Below are 12,381 nucleotides of genomic sequence, written 5' to 3'. Positions count from 1 at the left end.
GATAAGTATGCTGTTCGGTTCATCCCCCACGAAAACGGCATTCACTCGATTGACGTGAAATTTAACGGAAGCCACGTGGTGGGCAGCCCTTTCAAGGTTCGCGTTGGCGAGCCTGGGCAGGCGGGCAATCCCGCGCTCGTCACTGCCTACGGCCCCGGCCTGGAGAGCGGCACCACGGGTAACGCTTCTTTTCGAGCTCTCGTACAAACCTGTTCGCTTTCTGAAAGAACTAGAAGCTGTTTCCAGACACATTTTTACATGACTCTTCCTGCTGAGGCAGCTGAACTAACACACATTCTCTGCCATCTTGGGTGAAGGCTAATTTTGCTTTCTCGCATGCTCCTGAATTCGTATAACCAGCAATTAGCAGGTCTACAGGCTGTGCTGACCCTTAATGGACTAAAACCTCTGCAAACCGGCAACTGCAGCAACAGTTCGCACGAACTGGTTAGCAGCTCAGTTACGAATCTCTGCCAGTTAGCGTAGCTCAACTTAGGTGGTCCCCGAGAGCTCTGGAAATGCTTTGGCTCCATTCCACGCGCGCGGCTCACACACATGAAGTCTGCAAAGGATGGAGAGTTTTGAAGAGTTATGTAGCCTTTGGAGAGCAAGTCAGTGACTATAGCGCATGTGTGCTCCAGAACTCATAAAATATCGAGGGGGGACCAAGTTAATCGATAGGTTTTATTTTTCTTCCTTTCATCAAACTTGGTAATGAGCAGTAATAGTAAAACAGGGTTTTCCGAAGCTTTCCCTCTGTGTAGTGAGCGCGGTTATTGAGCTGGCTGTGAGCTTGAGTGTCTGTTGTGGCCCATCCTGCCAGTCTTGCGCTCTAACTTGCGTTCCCCCATTAATTCTTTCGGTAGCAGGGTACCCACTTAGCTTTCCACTGGTGGTGCTGGAACTGCTGAGAAATTGCAAGTTAAATGTAATACGATGTGTAAAGTCTAGGGAATATGGTGGATTGTGTTCTGTTTGAAGTGTTTTATACGTGCTTCAGATGCTGCATAAATGCTGGCTCTTCTTGGAAGTCTGACACCAATTTAACTGCTTTGGCTGTCCCATTTGACAGTTCTCATCTCAAGAATGTAGATTTTTTTTTCATTTGTATGGTTTTGGCCTTTGTACGAAAATACAAAAACATTGCAGGATATGCACTTTTATTTTTTTAATTGTGTGCTTAAATGGGCCACACATGCTGTTGATTAGAAGAATAAAAGTCACTTTTTTCCCTTTTGATGAGCACAATGATAGCTAGTTCCCGTTATCCTATCTACTTCTTTCTTTTGAGGATTTCATTTTACACCTTTTTCCCCTGCAAAAAAAATACTGCAGCTGTTCAGCCAAAGCTTCGGCTGCTCTGGAGAAACCAACCAGCTGGGTTTGGAAAAGTGTGGCTATACTATATAGAATAAAGATGATATAGCCTGTACTGCTTTAATAGGTGGAAACAAAAGCCCTCATTAATACTAGCCACTGATGCATCAGGGAATGGAGTGGGGGGGGGGAGGATTTTTCTCCATCTATAAAGGTGCTCGGGGTTGTTTTTAATGAAAATAGACTGTTTAACTTCAGGAAAGTTACTCTGTGCCCCCTTGTTGAATGCTGGCCGCTGCTAAAAGCTCAGTGCCCTGGGAGCTGCTGAGCGCAGCCCCAACTGCAATTGCGAACAATGATCCAGTGTGGAGATCTCAATAGCCGGTGGCTGAGTACCTGAAACACGTCCACCCGGGGAAGGGGAGAAAGTCTGCAGACTAACAATGTGAGCCTTCATTGGTGACCCAAGGCAAAAAGAGTGAATTCTGAGCAAGAAGGCTTTACTGCGAATCTGTGAAACTTGCTGTTTTGGAAATGAACTTTCCTGTAGTTTCTGATTTGTTAGCGTAACCCGTTTACTAGTCGTAGTAGGGAGGAGAGGGGAGAGAAGGGGGTTGTACCCCAACTGTCTGCAGTCAGCCTTGCCATCTTGCATGCTAAATGGCAGGCGGCTGCGGTCGGATCTAGTCCTAAGAGACCTGCGGACGGTACAATCCTGTATCGGATCTGGGTTCTTCCGGCATTGCAACACAGCAGTGTCTCGTGTGGAAAGACACGAAACTTCTTCATAGTTTATCACCACATTTTCTATATATGCTTCAGTCTCAGCTGTAGTAAACGTTCCTGTAACTGGCTGCTTTTTTACTGAGCTTGAGCGCTTCATTCTTGCTCGGCAGTGTCTCACACAACAGCCCTAAGATACGTATTTGAAGCCAGGGTTTGACAGTAAATTATTTGGGGACTGAAAGCCTTACTTAAATTTTTCTTGTGTTGCTGGCATGGTGTCATTGGCTAGGCATTAGCAGCAATAATTCAGCTATGCTAACCAGATGCTGTAATTAAACGAGCTTTTGTTTCCACACACTGCTTGGAGTGTTGTTCCAGAGCGGTTCAGACACCCGTGTCCTCCAAAGACTTCACCCCGTCTGTGTCTGCTGCTTTCTTGTGGGCCCTTCACTGCTGATTTATGATCCGTTCAGGGAGAAGGCTCTGAACTTCCCTGAGCTTAGCAATGGGGAAGGCTGTACCAATGCAGGCTCCAAATCCCAGGAAAAAGGCTCTCATTTTAAGAGTTTAGTTCTTTTCTCTCTATACTAGTCTTCTGATGGCAATGGGTGCCAGGACACCTAACCGGGGAGCTCAGAGCCTCCGGATTCGGGCTGCCCTCCCGGCCCCCTCTGATCCTGCCCGAGGAGGCTGGGGGTGAAGGTGAGCTGTCTCACCACGAATGCAGATTTGTGCAGCGAGTGCTCGATGTACTGTCACCTAATCTTGTATTGAATCATGAGTTCCTGTTTAATAATTCAGGGTTATTTTATAGCGAGCGGGTGTAAGGAGGAGTGTGTCTTACTGTGCTACGTCTTTCTAGGATTACAGTCGGAGTTTTTCATAAACACGACCAAGGCTGGTCCAGGTACCCTCTCTGTTACAATTGAAGGGCCATCAAAGGTGAAAATGGACTGCCAGGAAGCTCCAGAAGGTTACAAAGTCATGTACACACCCATGGCTCCAGGAAACTATTTAATTGGAATTAAATATGGTGGACCTAACCACATAGTGGGCAGCCCCTTCAAGGCAAAGGTTACAGGTAAAAAGCTAACCAGTGTTTACTGTATGCCTAAAGCAGCTTGTGTCATTCGGCAGTTATGTCCCTCTGAGAAACTGTGGCATTTGGGCTTAGGTGCCCAGTGCCCAAGAACATGAGACACAAAAAGTTTCTGCCCACTCCCCTCAAATCCTAGATTAGGGATCGTGTCTCAGAACGGGCTGAGAGATGTCTGCAGGCTGCAGGAGTGTTAGTCTCACTGGCTTGACTCGGTGAAGAGCTGTAAAGCAGCTTCACGGGGAAGTACTAAATCTTGAACTAGCTCTAGGATGTTGCACTGACAGTGGTGAAATACGACTTGCTTCCTTGCTTTCTCCCCAAACCCTAAACATTGACTCTTATAGTACAAATGATGCCCCTGATTCTGTCTCTTTTTAGTATGGTTGTGACCTAATCGAAGGGGCTAGTAATGTCTGGGGGACTTTCAGACAATGTGAAGAAGGCTGATTTTACCCTTAGGAAGCTCTTTCTCTCTCGGATACTGTGTTTAAGCACAGACTAGAGGCATCTCTAATACTGCCCCTGAGCTAGTGGAAGGTGTACTGGTGGTCCTGGCATGGTGGTGGTCTTGGGAGTGGGCTGTAGGGACTGCGTGCCCCTGGGCTTGGATGTGCTCTGCTTTCAAAAAGGGGTGTTGCAAAATTGCACCTGCTTTTCTGCCAACTCAAGTCATTTTGGGCATTTGGTGATTGGAGCCCAATTAACTCTTCTTAAGCAGCCAGCTTTGCTTAATGAATCTTGAAGCTCCTGTTGTCCTGTAACCACTGAATGTATCTTGGTGTTTAAGGGTTCTGGGATGGGATCGTTTCCAGAGTTACTGGAAGATGTTAGCTCAAATACAGAAGTAGGAAATTGCTTCTCTCACTGAAAATGCATTTTGGATGCAGAATACTAGTGTGTTAATCATTAGGGGGTTTTCCAAGCTTCCTCATTAAAAGTCTTTCTGAGGGGGTGAATCTGAATGTCAGAAATCTTTCCTCTCTTTAGGACAGCGACTGGTTAGCCCAGGCAGTGCAAACGAAACGTCTTCAATCATGGTAGAATCGGTGACGAGGTCGTCAACTGAAACTTGCTATAGTGCCATTCCAAAATCCACCTCGGATGCTAGCAAGGTGGTTTCCAGAGGAGCAGGACTCTCAAAGGCTTTTGTGGGTCAGAAAAGCACCTTCTCTGTGGACTGCAGCAAAGCAGGTATGGATATAGGAATTCCCTCTCAAAACCCGCTGTAGGCTGTGGTGGTCTAGCTGGACATTTTTTGCCCTAAAACAACTTTCAGTTAATTACAGACTCTGCATTAGGAAAGAGAAAGAGCAGGACTTTGAGCTGGCAGCTAGACACTAATGTGAGCTCTCAGAAACACTCTGAGACCTGAGCTTTTATAAATGGGCATTTTGTAGAGTTAAAATTCAGAGATTGAGATTTTGACCTGATTCTAAAGAAAAACTGTAAATGCTACATGGTGCTCAACAGGATCAGTCCTAGTGTAGAGGCTGCAAAGATGCCAGGCTCTCTCGAAACGACTTACCTGAGCCAGGTGCACTGAAAGAAAACCAGGTTATGGCACGATCATCATCTGCAAGCTTTGTGGTGGATGAATTACAGGCCAGCATTATTCGCTGGTCTCTAGTACTGACTTCTTTAGAAGTCCTTGAAAGGCAATGCTTGCTCACTCTCACAGTGTTGATCTCTCCTGTGCTGTAATTAGATAGCGGTAGCCTGTCAGGTCTGGCAAAATGCACAAACAAACCCTTGCCTCAATGAGGTTGAAGATTTTTTTAAATAAAACTCCCTCTTATACCAAATTAGCTTAGCATACCTCAGACTACCACTCTGTACATTGTGAAATAAAACAATAAATGCCTTGTATTATAGAGCTAATATCATGGTACAGTCGTGTCTGTTTATCTCAGTTTACAGATGCTAATGATCTTTTATTGTGCCATAGGTTCAAATATGCTGTTAGTTGGCGTCCACGGGCCTACAATACCGTGCGAAGAGGTATCTGTGAAGCATTTGGGAAACCATCAGTACAACGTAACATATGTCGTCAAGGAAAAGGGTGACTATGTTCTGGCGGTGAAATGGGGTGACGAGCACATCCCTGGCAGTCCCTTTCACGTCACGGTTCCTTAAACCCATCTAGCGTCTGCATCAATCTTTGCGTTTGCAATTCAGACTTAGAGTTATACCGGGTGCAGTCCTGTTGCAAAATGCAGTATCTAGATACACACAGCTCACATTTCAATACATTCAGAAGTAAGTTCTGTAACTTTATTTTTTACAAGCATTTCACTTCCATCCTAATTATCAACATAATGTAAATCTATTTAATATCCTCTTCAAAATTATACCTTTGCAGTACTGTCTGGGTCACTGTCAATGTTTGGAGAATCATGTGGATAACTAGACACTAATTTCCCTTGCGGATGTTAAAGACTTTCGATGTTAATTGAAAACTGGAATTTGTCTTTGTAATTGGGTATCTTAACTACTGATTTTATTTGACTGGAGACTTTAGATTTTAGTTATGGAATATAACTTGGGCTGTCCCCAGTTCAAATTCTTTTCTGTAAAGAAATGAGGTAAAACTGGTACTATAATAGGTGCCTTTGTATACTTGATCAATTTTAATGCTTAACATTATAAAAAGCTACTAAAAGTGGCTTTACCACTCAAATTTAAAACATTTTTGAAAATGCTTTGCTAATGGGTTTACATTTAGGAAAAGTTTGTCTTTTATAGCGGACCAAAAGCAGACTGAAAATTACTTCCTGGTGGCTTTCAGCCTTTCTATGTTAACGCTTTGTAAATCTATACAGGTAGTTTTTTGGCCATGGACGCTAGTAATGTGTTTTTTAATTAGCTTGGTATACTGGTGAAACCTATGTAACTTTGCTTTACATGTAACTTCCCACACTCTTCTTGATTTATTTTCTTTTTAAGAACAGCCTCCAGCTTGGCTGGGTTTAATAAAGCCTGTAACTTATCAAGCCAGGTGTAGCTCTCATCTGACAGAAAACTCGTGCAGGTCAGAGTGTGGCGGTTTACTGGGGAAAATGGTCCGCGGTTTCCCTCGAGGCTGCCGGGCAGGCAAGGAGCTGCGATGGTGCAGCGCTGACCCGGGGCGGAAACGGCGCCTGCCGTTGGGCATCGCGGGCAGGGCGGCGGTGCGAATCTGCCAGTAATGCCAAGGCGAATCAATGAACCCGTGTTTGGTGCAAGTCGTTTTATTGCATCCGAGTCCAGGGACCTGAGCGAAGCCTGCTCGTTGCTCTCCCGAAATCCCCCTCCTCTGCAGGGGATTCCTGAGGGTTGAGGAGCAAAAACTTCCGTCGTGGCTCTTAGGTTTGTCCCGAATTGCTCAATGCTACGCTCCAAGCGCGCATCTGAATTGCTGTCAGCTGCTGGGGCTTTAGTAAAAACCCTCCAAATGAGCTTTAACTCTGATTAAGAGAAACTAGGATTTACTGAAAACCTGTTGAAACTTTGCTGTCTGCCCCTATGGAGAAGTTCACGCTTACAGCTCTGTAGTTGTGTGTTGATGCACTACCCGTGAGCACAGTTGGTTGGGGAAATATAGAAAGGTTGGGGAAATATAGAAAGGTTGGGGGTTTTTTTTGTTTTGTTTTGTTTTTTTACTGTGCTCTTTTGTGCCTTAATGTGAAATGCTCACTACATTGTAAACTAGGAATTAAAAACAAAATAAACTGGAATAAAATGCAGGATTGTAAAATTGTATCTTATAACTTATTAAATAGAAATGTTTGCTTCATTAAAATGTGCATGTTAAAAACAGCCTTGGATTCTTTTCATATGTAGTCAATAAAACTCAAACTAAAACTATAGCATGTAGCAGCTTCAGGCAACCTGAACGTCATCCAGCCTGTGAGCCGTGCAACTAGCCTTTAAGAACTTAGGCACAACCTCAGTCCCATTCTGTTTTTTTTTAATCCGATGGTTTTGGTTCCTATAATAAAACATCTTGAAAAAGTTTAAGCATGGCTTCAGTGTGCTGGGCTGAGTGTGGACAGTGCATGATATTGTCATATAGTTGTGGTTTTTTGCTTAGATTTAAGGTAATCAGTAAACAGTCAAACTGAACAGCTGGCATGTCTTCTCTAGCCCTTTCTCCAGCTGCTGTGGCTGCAGCTGACCGTCTATGCGGAGTGGTTTTGGTGAGCCCCCGTGGGTGCCGGTGCGGCTCCTGGAGGCTGTGCGGGGCCGCGGGGCCTCGTCACCCCGAGCCGGGTCCCTGTCCCCCGGCACAGGCGCCCGGCACAGGCGCTCACAACCTCTCTTAGTGCAGGCACGTGGATCTCGCTGCGCGTTGCTGCCTACGACCCCAGAAGCTGCTCCTAAAGACTTGCCAGTAGCAACTCGGAGGCCGTTAGGTTTTTTGCAAAAGGTGGTTTCCAGCGACTTGCCGCACCTTCGGTTGGCCAGGTCTCACGTGGCAGGACGTGGCCATGGAGACCAGCAGATGTTTTCCCAAACACGGCTCCCGCTGGAAGCCGTGGTGAAACCTGAGACACAGCGGGACGGCGGCTGCTGCCAAGGACTTTCCTGCCCCAGGTTTATCAGATTATTTCCTTTTTATAGTTAACTGTATTTCATTAGCTTTGTGCTACGTCAGCTTGAACCTCCTATTTAATGTTTAAAAAAACAAACTGTGGTAACAGCTGTCGCATTGAGTAAACCTGGGAGCCTTGTGTCTGTGCAACTTGTATTGCCCAATAACTGCTCTTGCCTGGTCTGCTCTTGCCTGTTACTGCTTGGCTTCTTGGTCTAATCACATTAGCTGAAATTAATGGGAGTTGTTCATGAAATCGATGGGCCATGATTGTTACCTTGTCTAACATTACTTCTAGCAAACGCTAAGTTCTGGTTCAAGTTGCAATAGAAAACAAGCAATTCCCCCTTGTGTAGGAAATAAAAACTGTGGTGTGACTGTCTAAACGTTCAAGCGCTTACACCACAAGAATTAACTTGCTAGATACAGCAAACGTCCTGTATTCTCATATTCTCAAATTGAAGAGCTTTTGGTGTAACTTGACTGTGTTGATCTTCTTTGGCAACAAGGTACAGTCAACTCCAAAAGTGAATATTGATAATACAGCTAGAGATACTGCATTCTAGTTGCACAAAATAGAGTATTTTTGTGCATTTTTTCAGTGTGCACTATTTCCAATATTAGTCTGATGGCTGTCATTAAGGTCTTTGGGTCTTGCTTTCAGAAGGTCTTGTGTGCATACTAAGTGAAGTGCCTCCACATACGCCTGAACGTGGTTAGTGGGGAAGAAGAAGGTAAAGCAGCAGAGCGCTGAAGCTGGTTTCTGTCTAGCAAAGTTTTCTTTGGAAGGTGGCACTGAATGCAACCCGAGCTGGTGGTACAAAACACAGAGGTGCTGCTGTGAGCCAGCCGCCTCCAAGGTGCCTCCTCCCTTGGGTGGACGCTGTTGTAAATCACAGAGGTGCGGCTTCGCTGCAGGGGTGCAAGGTGACACAGTTGGTACTGGGAGCAGAAGCAGCTGATGGCAAACAAAGCTCAGCTGGAAGTCATTGGCTTGGACCTCCAGGGGCTTGTTTACTGCAAATGCTGCATGTGGCTGACCCTTTGCAAGGAGGCCAAGCAGAGAGTCCCACACTCTGGGAGACTGCATGGGTTTGGAAGTGTTCCTGTGAGTAGCAGCTATGTTGTTACTGCAGGCTCGTTGCAACAGTTTTCAATAGTCGGGAAAGGAGTGGAGCTCACTTGGAAGTGGTTGAGCTCCAGTTCTTGAAGACAAACTTTTCGAATGCATTGTGTTAGACATCTAAAAGCACAGCACCATGGTGGGACTCCAGGCTCTGCTTTAAGTCTTTGGCACCTTGCTGGAAATTTCCCTTTGCACTGCCCACCTTAGCAGCAGTCCCCTGGGTGAGGACAGCCACTGTTGGGCTCCAGTTTGTGGTGTCCTAGGGTGCTGGTGTCCCAGTGCCTGTTACTGGCTGGGTAGACTCGCAGTGATACGAGATACCACTGGGCTGCTGTCTGCCAGCTCCCCCTGGGCACTTAGGAACTCAGCTGCACGTGGTGGCTTACAAACTGCGTGCCATATTCCCAGCAGCACCAGCATGGCACAGGGCTCCAGGCACTGTCCTTCAGCTACATGGCTCCACTAGCCTGGTGATGCTTGAAGCAGTCCCATGTTGCTTCAGAGGACTGGATGTTTTGCCTCCAGCTGTGGAAGTCAACTATGTTTTTTTTCCTGCAAATTTGGTTGAACTTCCATTCTTTACTTGTTTACAATCTCTCCTTGGTTAGCAGTTTGCAGTAGGATTCAGCCACCATGGTACCCATGTGTCCCTTGGGAGCTCCTCCATCTTTTCTCCGCTCCCTCAAGCTCTCCTGTGAACACAACTAAATCCAAGCAGTGTCTTTGCTGGTAGCAAGCTGGACTCTTGCCTGCTGGTGGCCAGTGACCAGTGACCCAGTGTGACTCAAGGCCACCCGTCCAGCCTGGGCTGTGGTCTGCACGCTTGCTGCTGACGCTTGCTGCTGAAAGAGGGGAGCTGTTTCTCAGCCACGTTTCTAAGGTAGCTCTCCCTGTTAGTGCAAGGAAGAAGTTGCTGCAGCTCTGGAAGTCTTTGTGGGTCTTGGCCTTGAAGCTGTGCAACAGTGGGGCCCTCAGCTGCTGCACACTGGCCCCGGGATGATCCATGCCCTCAGGGTTTCTGCACGCCTGCCATTGCCTCTGCTCTGCACGAGGGCAGCAGATGGCTGTCTCCACTGCTCAGTCCTTCCTCTTAACGCTCGCAGCAAGGGGATGAGTTGCTAGTTGGGTAAGGGAAAAAGGAGCCTTTTCTGGCTGCTTGTACTTCCTGTTGCAAGCTCTCATCTTTGTGAAGCGCTTAATTATTGGTGGCTTATTTCTGGGATGGTCCCAGCAGGGCACCAAATCATGGGCAGTAGTGTAGCTCTGTATTGGCAAAAGTAGCTTTTACCTGAGCCACCCACTGAGCTTTCAGTCCAGCCTTCAGCATGTCTCGCATCAGCCTCGCCACCTGCCTGCTGTGTGTTCCTCTGCTGCGCTTGGTGTGCCTCGTCCAGTGGCTCTTGGCAGGGTGGATACTACAGACGCAGATCCCTGCAGACGCTGGAAAGTCTCACGGAAAGCTGGAAACCCTACGCCAGCAGCACCTGCTTGTCCCAACAGGCCACCTTTGGACATGATACCCAGGAGCATTAGCTGCTTGCTGCCCTCGCCCAGCCCGTCTGTCTTTCCATTCTGCTAAGTCTATCCTGCAGCAGTCACCACTCACCATCCCTGCGCTGCTGTTCCTGTCTTCGTTCCTGTCTTGCCCTGGGTCATTGCGTGTGTGATTGCTGCCTGTGGCTTTCTCATTCGGTTTGTGGAGGTGCTGGAGTGCCCCCTCAGACCTCTCCGGGTGTCTCTGACCTTGCCCGCATCTGTTCCTGATGACCAACACTGGAACCAGGATGGTAATAGATAGAGATACCTCATATATGTGGGTACTGCTCAAAACTGAGAATAGTGTTTAGTCCTGTGGAGCCTCACTGTAAAAATACAATTGAGAGAGCATCTCCTGCAGGGTGGCTTTTCTTCTAAGCGATGCATTGGAGCCCTGTCCTGGGGGAGGTGGGATAGTTTTAAGGGCTGCTCCACGTACAAGTTATATTTAAACTTGCTGACAGCATGGCCGCTTGCTTTCTGCATCACCTAACAAACATAAATGGACATCTTTGGTTGTATTGTATGTGATACAAAAGATGCAAAAAGTCTCGTGATCGTTGGAGGAGGCAACTTGTTGAAGGCCTAGCTCATAGTACTTCCTTAGAGCAGCAAAGGTCCCTGGTTTGTTGTGGGTGTCCTTCGCGTTGCGTACAAAAGCTGTATTATACTCTCCGCTGCGCTTTGGGGCATGACTGTTCCAGAGGACACAATTCAGTGCTTCATGAATTTGTTATTTAAGACACTTTGCTCCCTTTTGACTCCTGGTTACTGTGAAATTCTTGAAGGTGGGGAGGAGATCTGGAATCTGAAACCTTGTTTGTAGCCAGCCCCGGGACCTCGCTCCTCTGCCTTGGTAGCAGTGTGCCCGCTGCCTCGCGGGGGCAAGGGAAGGGGCAGCAATCCCCCCTGCCGTCCCCCCTGCAAGGAGAGAAGGAGACCTGAAGGGTTTATTTGTGTGCGGTGCCTCTTCCCCGCTGCAGCGGGCCGCGGGGCTCTCCACTGTGGCGTTGGCGCATCAGGACCAACGCGAGTGCGCAGGGCTCCTCTGTGGGGAACTGGTCCTGGCTCGCCCGCTCTGGAGTTCTGGCTTTGGAAAGGCACCAACAGTCTCATCGCTCTCCTTTAAACCCCCAGCTGGGGGGCCAGAAAGAGGTGCCCTGGGGGTCGGCCAGCGAAAGGCGGCCGCGCGCTCCCAAGGTGGTGGCAGCCCCTCCGAGGGCACGGCTCTTCGACCCTTTCTTTTTATCTCAAAGCCCTGCTTCTTCTGGAAAAATAGCATTTCTCTCGCATTTTATTTCTCTTTAGATACCACATGGCCCTAATTCTGTAGGTGTCCATGAACGTGCTTAATTTTAGTCTTTCAAGTGGACTCATGGATTTTTAAGCAATTGCACGTGAGTAAAACTGAGCGTGTGTTTATAGTGCCAGGGCATGACTTCTTTGCGATCTGTATAATTTGCCCCAGCCTTACCCTGCCAGTGCTGGGCTTGCTTTTCAAAGTTGGTTTAGCCTTCTTGAAAAAAAAGTGTTAAAGTGCCGCTACTTCCAAAAGGAGCAACTTACTGCTCCTGCTCGGCCCCTTGCCACCGGCGACAGAGAAGACAATTCATCAAGGGCCGGGTACAAGTTGCTCTTTTCTTTCAGTGTTTGCATTCCAGTGAAATACCTTTCATGACATTTGGAGCCTAGTATATTATTCTGCTTGTAAGATAATAAACACTTGATGATGATGTTTGGGATGTTGCACTCGATGCCTTGCTCTATTAACGTGCTAAATTGTGTCTCCTGCGAGGCCTGTGCAAAGGGGGCTGCTGGATTCATTGCAGCTGGGGGCACTCAGCAACCTACAGTGTGGGGTGTGGGATGCAAATAGGCTTAAGGGCTGCTCTTTGCCCTTTCCAGTATCAATGTAATTGATTATCTTAATATATTAAATATAATCCACTGTATATTAAAGATAATCCACCATACTTAATTTGTCAGGAGATGTTATCAAGGCTGCAG

The 12,381-nt window shown here is 47.2% G+C and overlaps 1 protein-coding gene across 4 annotated transcripts in view; it reads left to right on the top strand.

The window, feature by feature from the left end:
- The window catches only part of FLNB (filamin B), an 82,598-nt gene extending 75,661 nt beyond the window's left edge, over nucleotides 1–6,937 (top strand). For 3 of the 4 annotated variants that reach the window (XM_067303727.1, XM_067303726.1, XM_067303729.1), the window contains 4 exons: nucleotides 2–178; nucleotides 2,906–3,124; nucleotides 4,130–4,333; nucleotides 5,088–6,937. In XM_067303727.1, the coding sequence (XP_067159828.1) occupies nucleotides 2–178; nucleotides 2,906–3,124; nucleotides 4,130–4,333; nucleotides 5,088–5,275 (788 nt within the window). In that variant the 3' untranslated portion in view covers nucleotides 5,276–6,937. The remainder of the gene's footprint in view (nucleotide 1; nucleotides 179–2,905; nucleotides 3,125–4,129; nucleotides 4,334–5,087) is intronic. The other variant, XM_067303728.1, reaches the window with a different exon arrangement.
- The last annotated feature ends 5,444 nt before the right edge of the window (nucleotides 6,938–12,381 follow it).

This window comes from Apteryx mantelli, chromosome 12 (genome assembly GCF_036417845.1).
Source record: "Apteryx mantelli isolate bAptMan1 chromosome 12, bAptMan1.hap1, whole genome shotgun sequence".
Lineage (NCBI taxonomy): Eukaryota > Metazoa > Chordata > Aves > Apterygiformes > Apterygidae > Apteryx > Apteryx mantelli.
The sequence above is the reverse complement of the archived record's forward strand: the minus strand, read 5'-3'. Positions and strand labels throughout refer to the sequence as shown.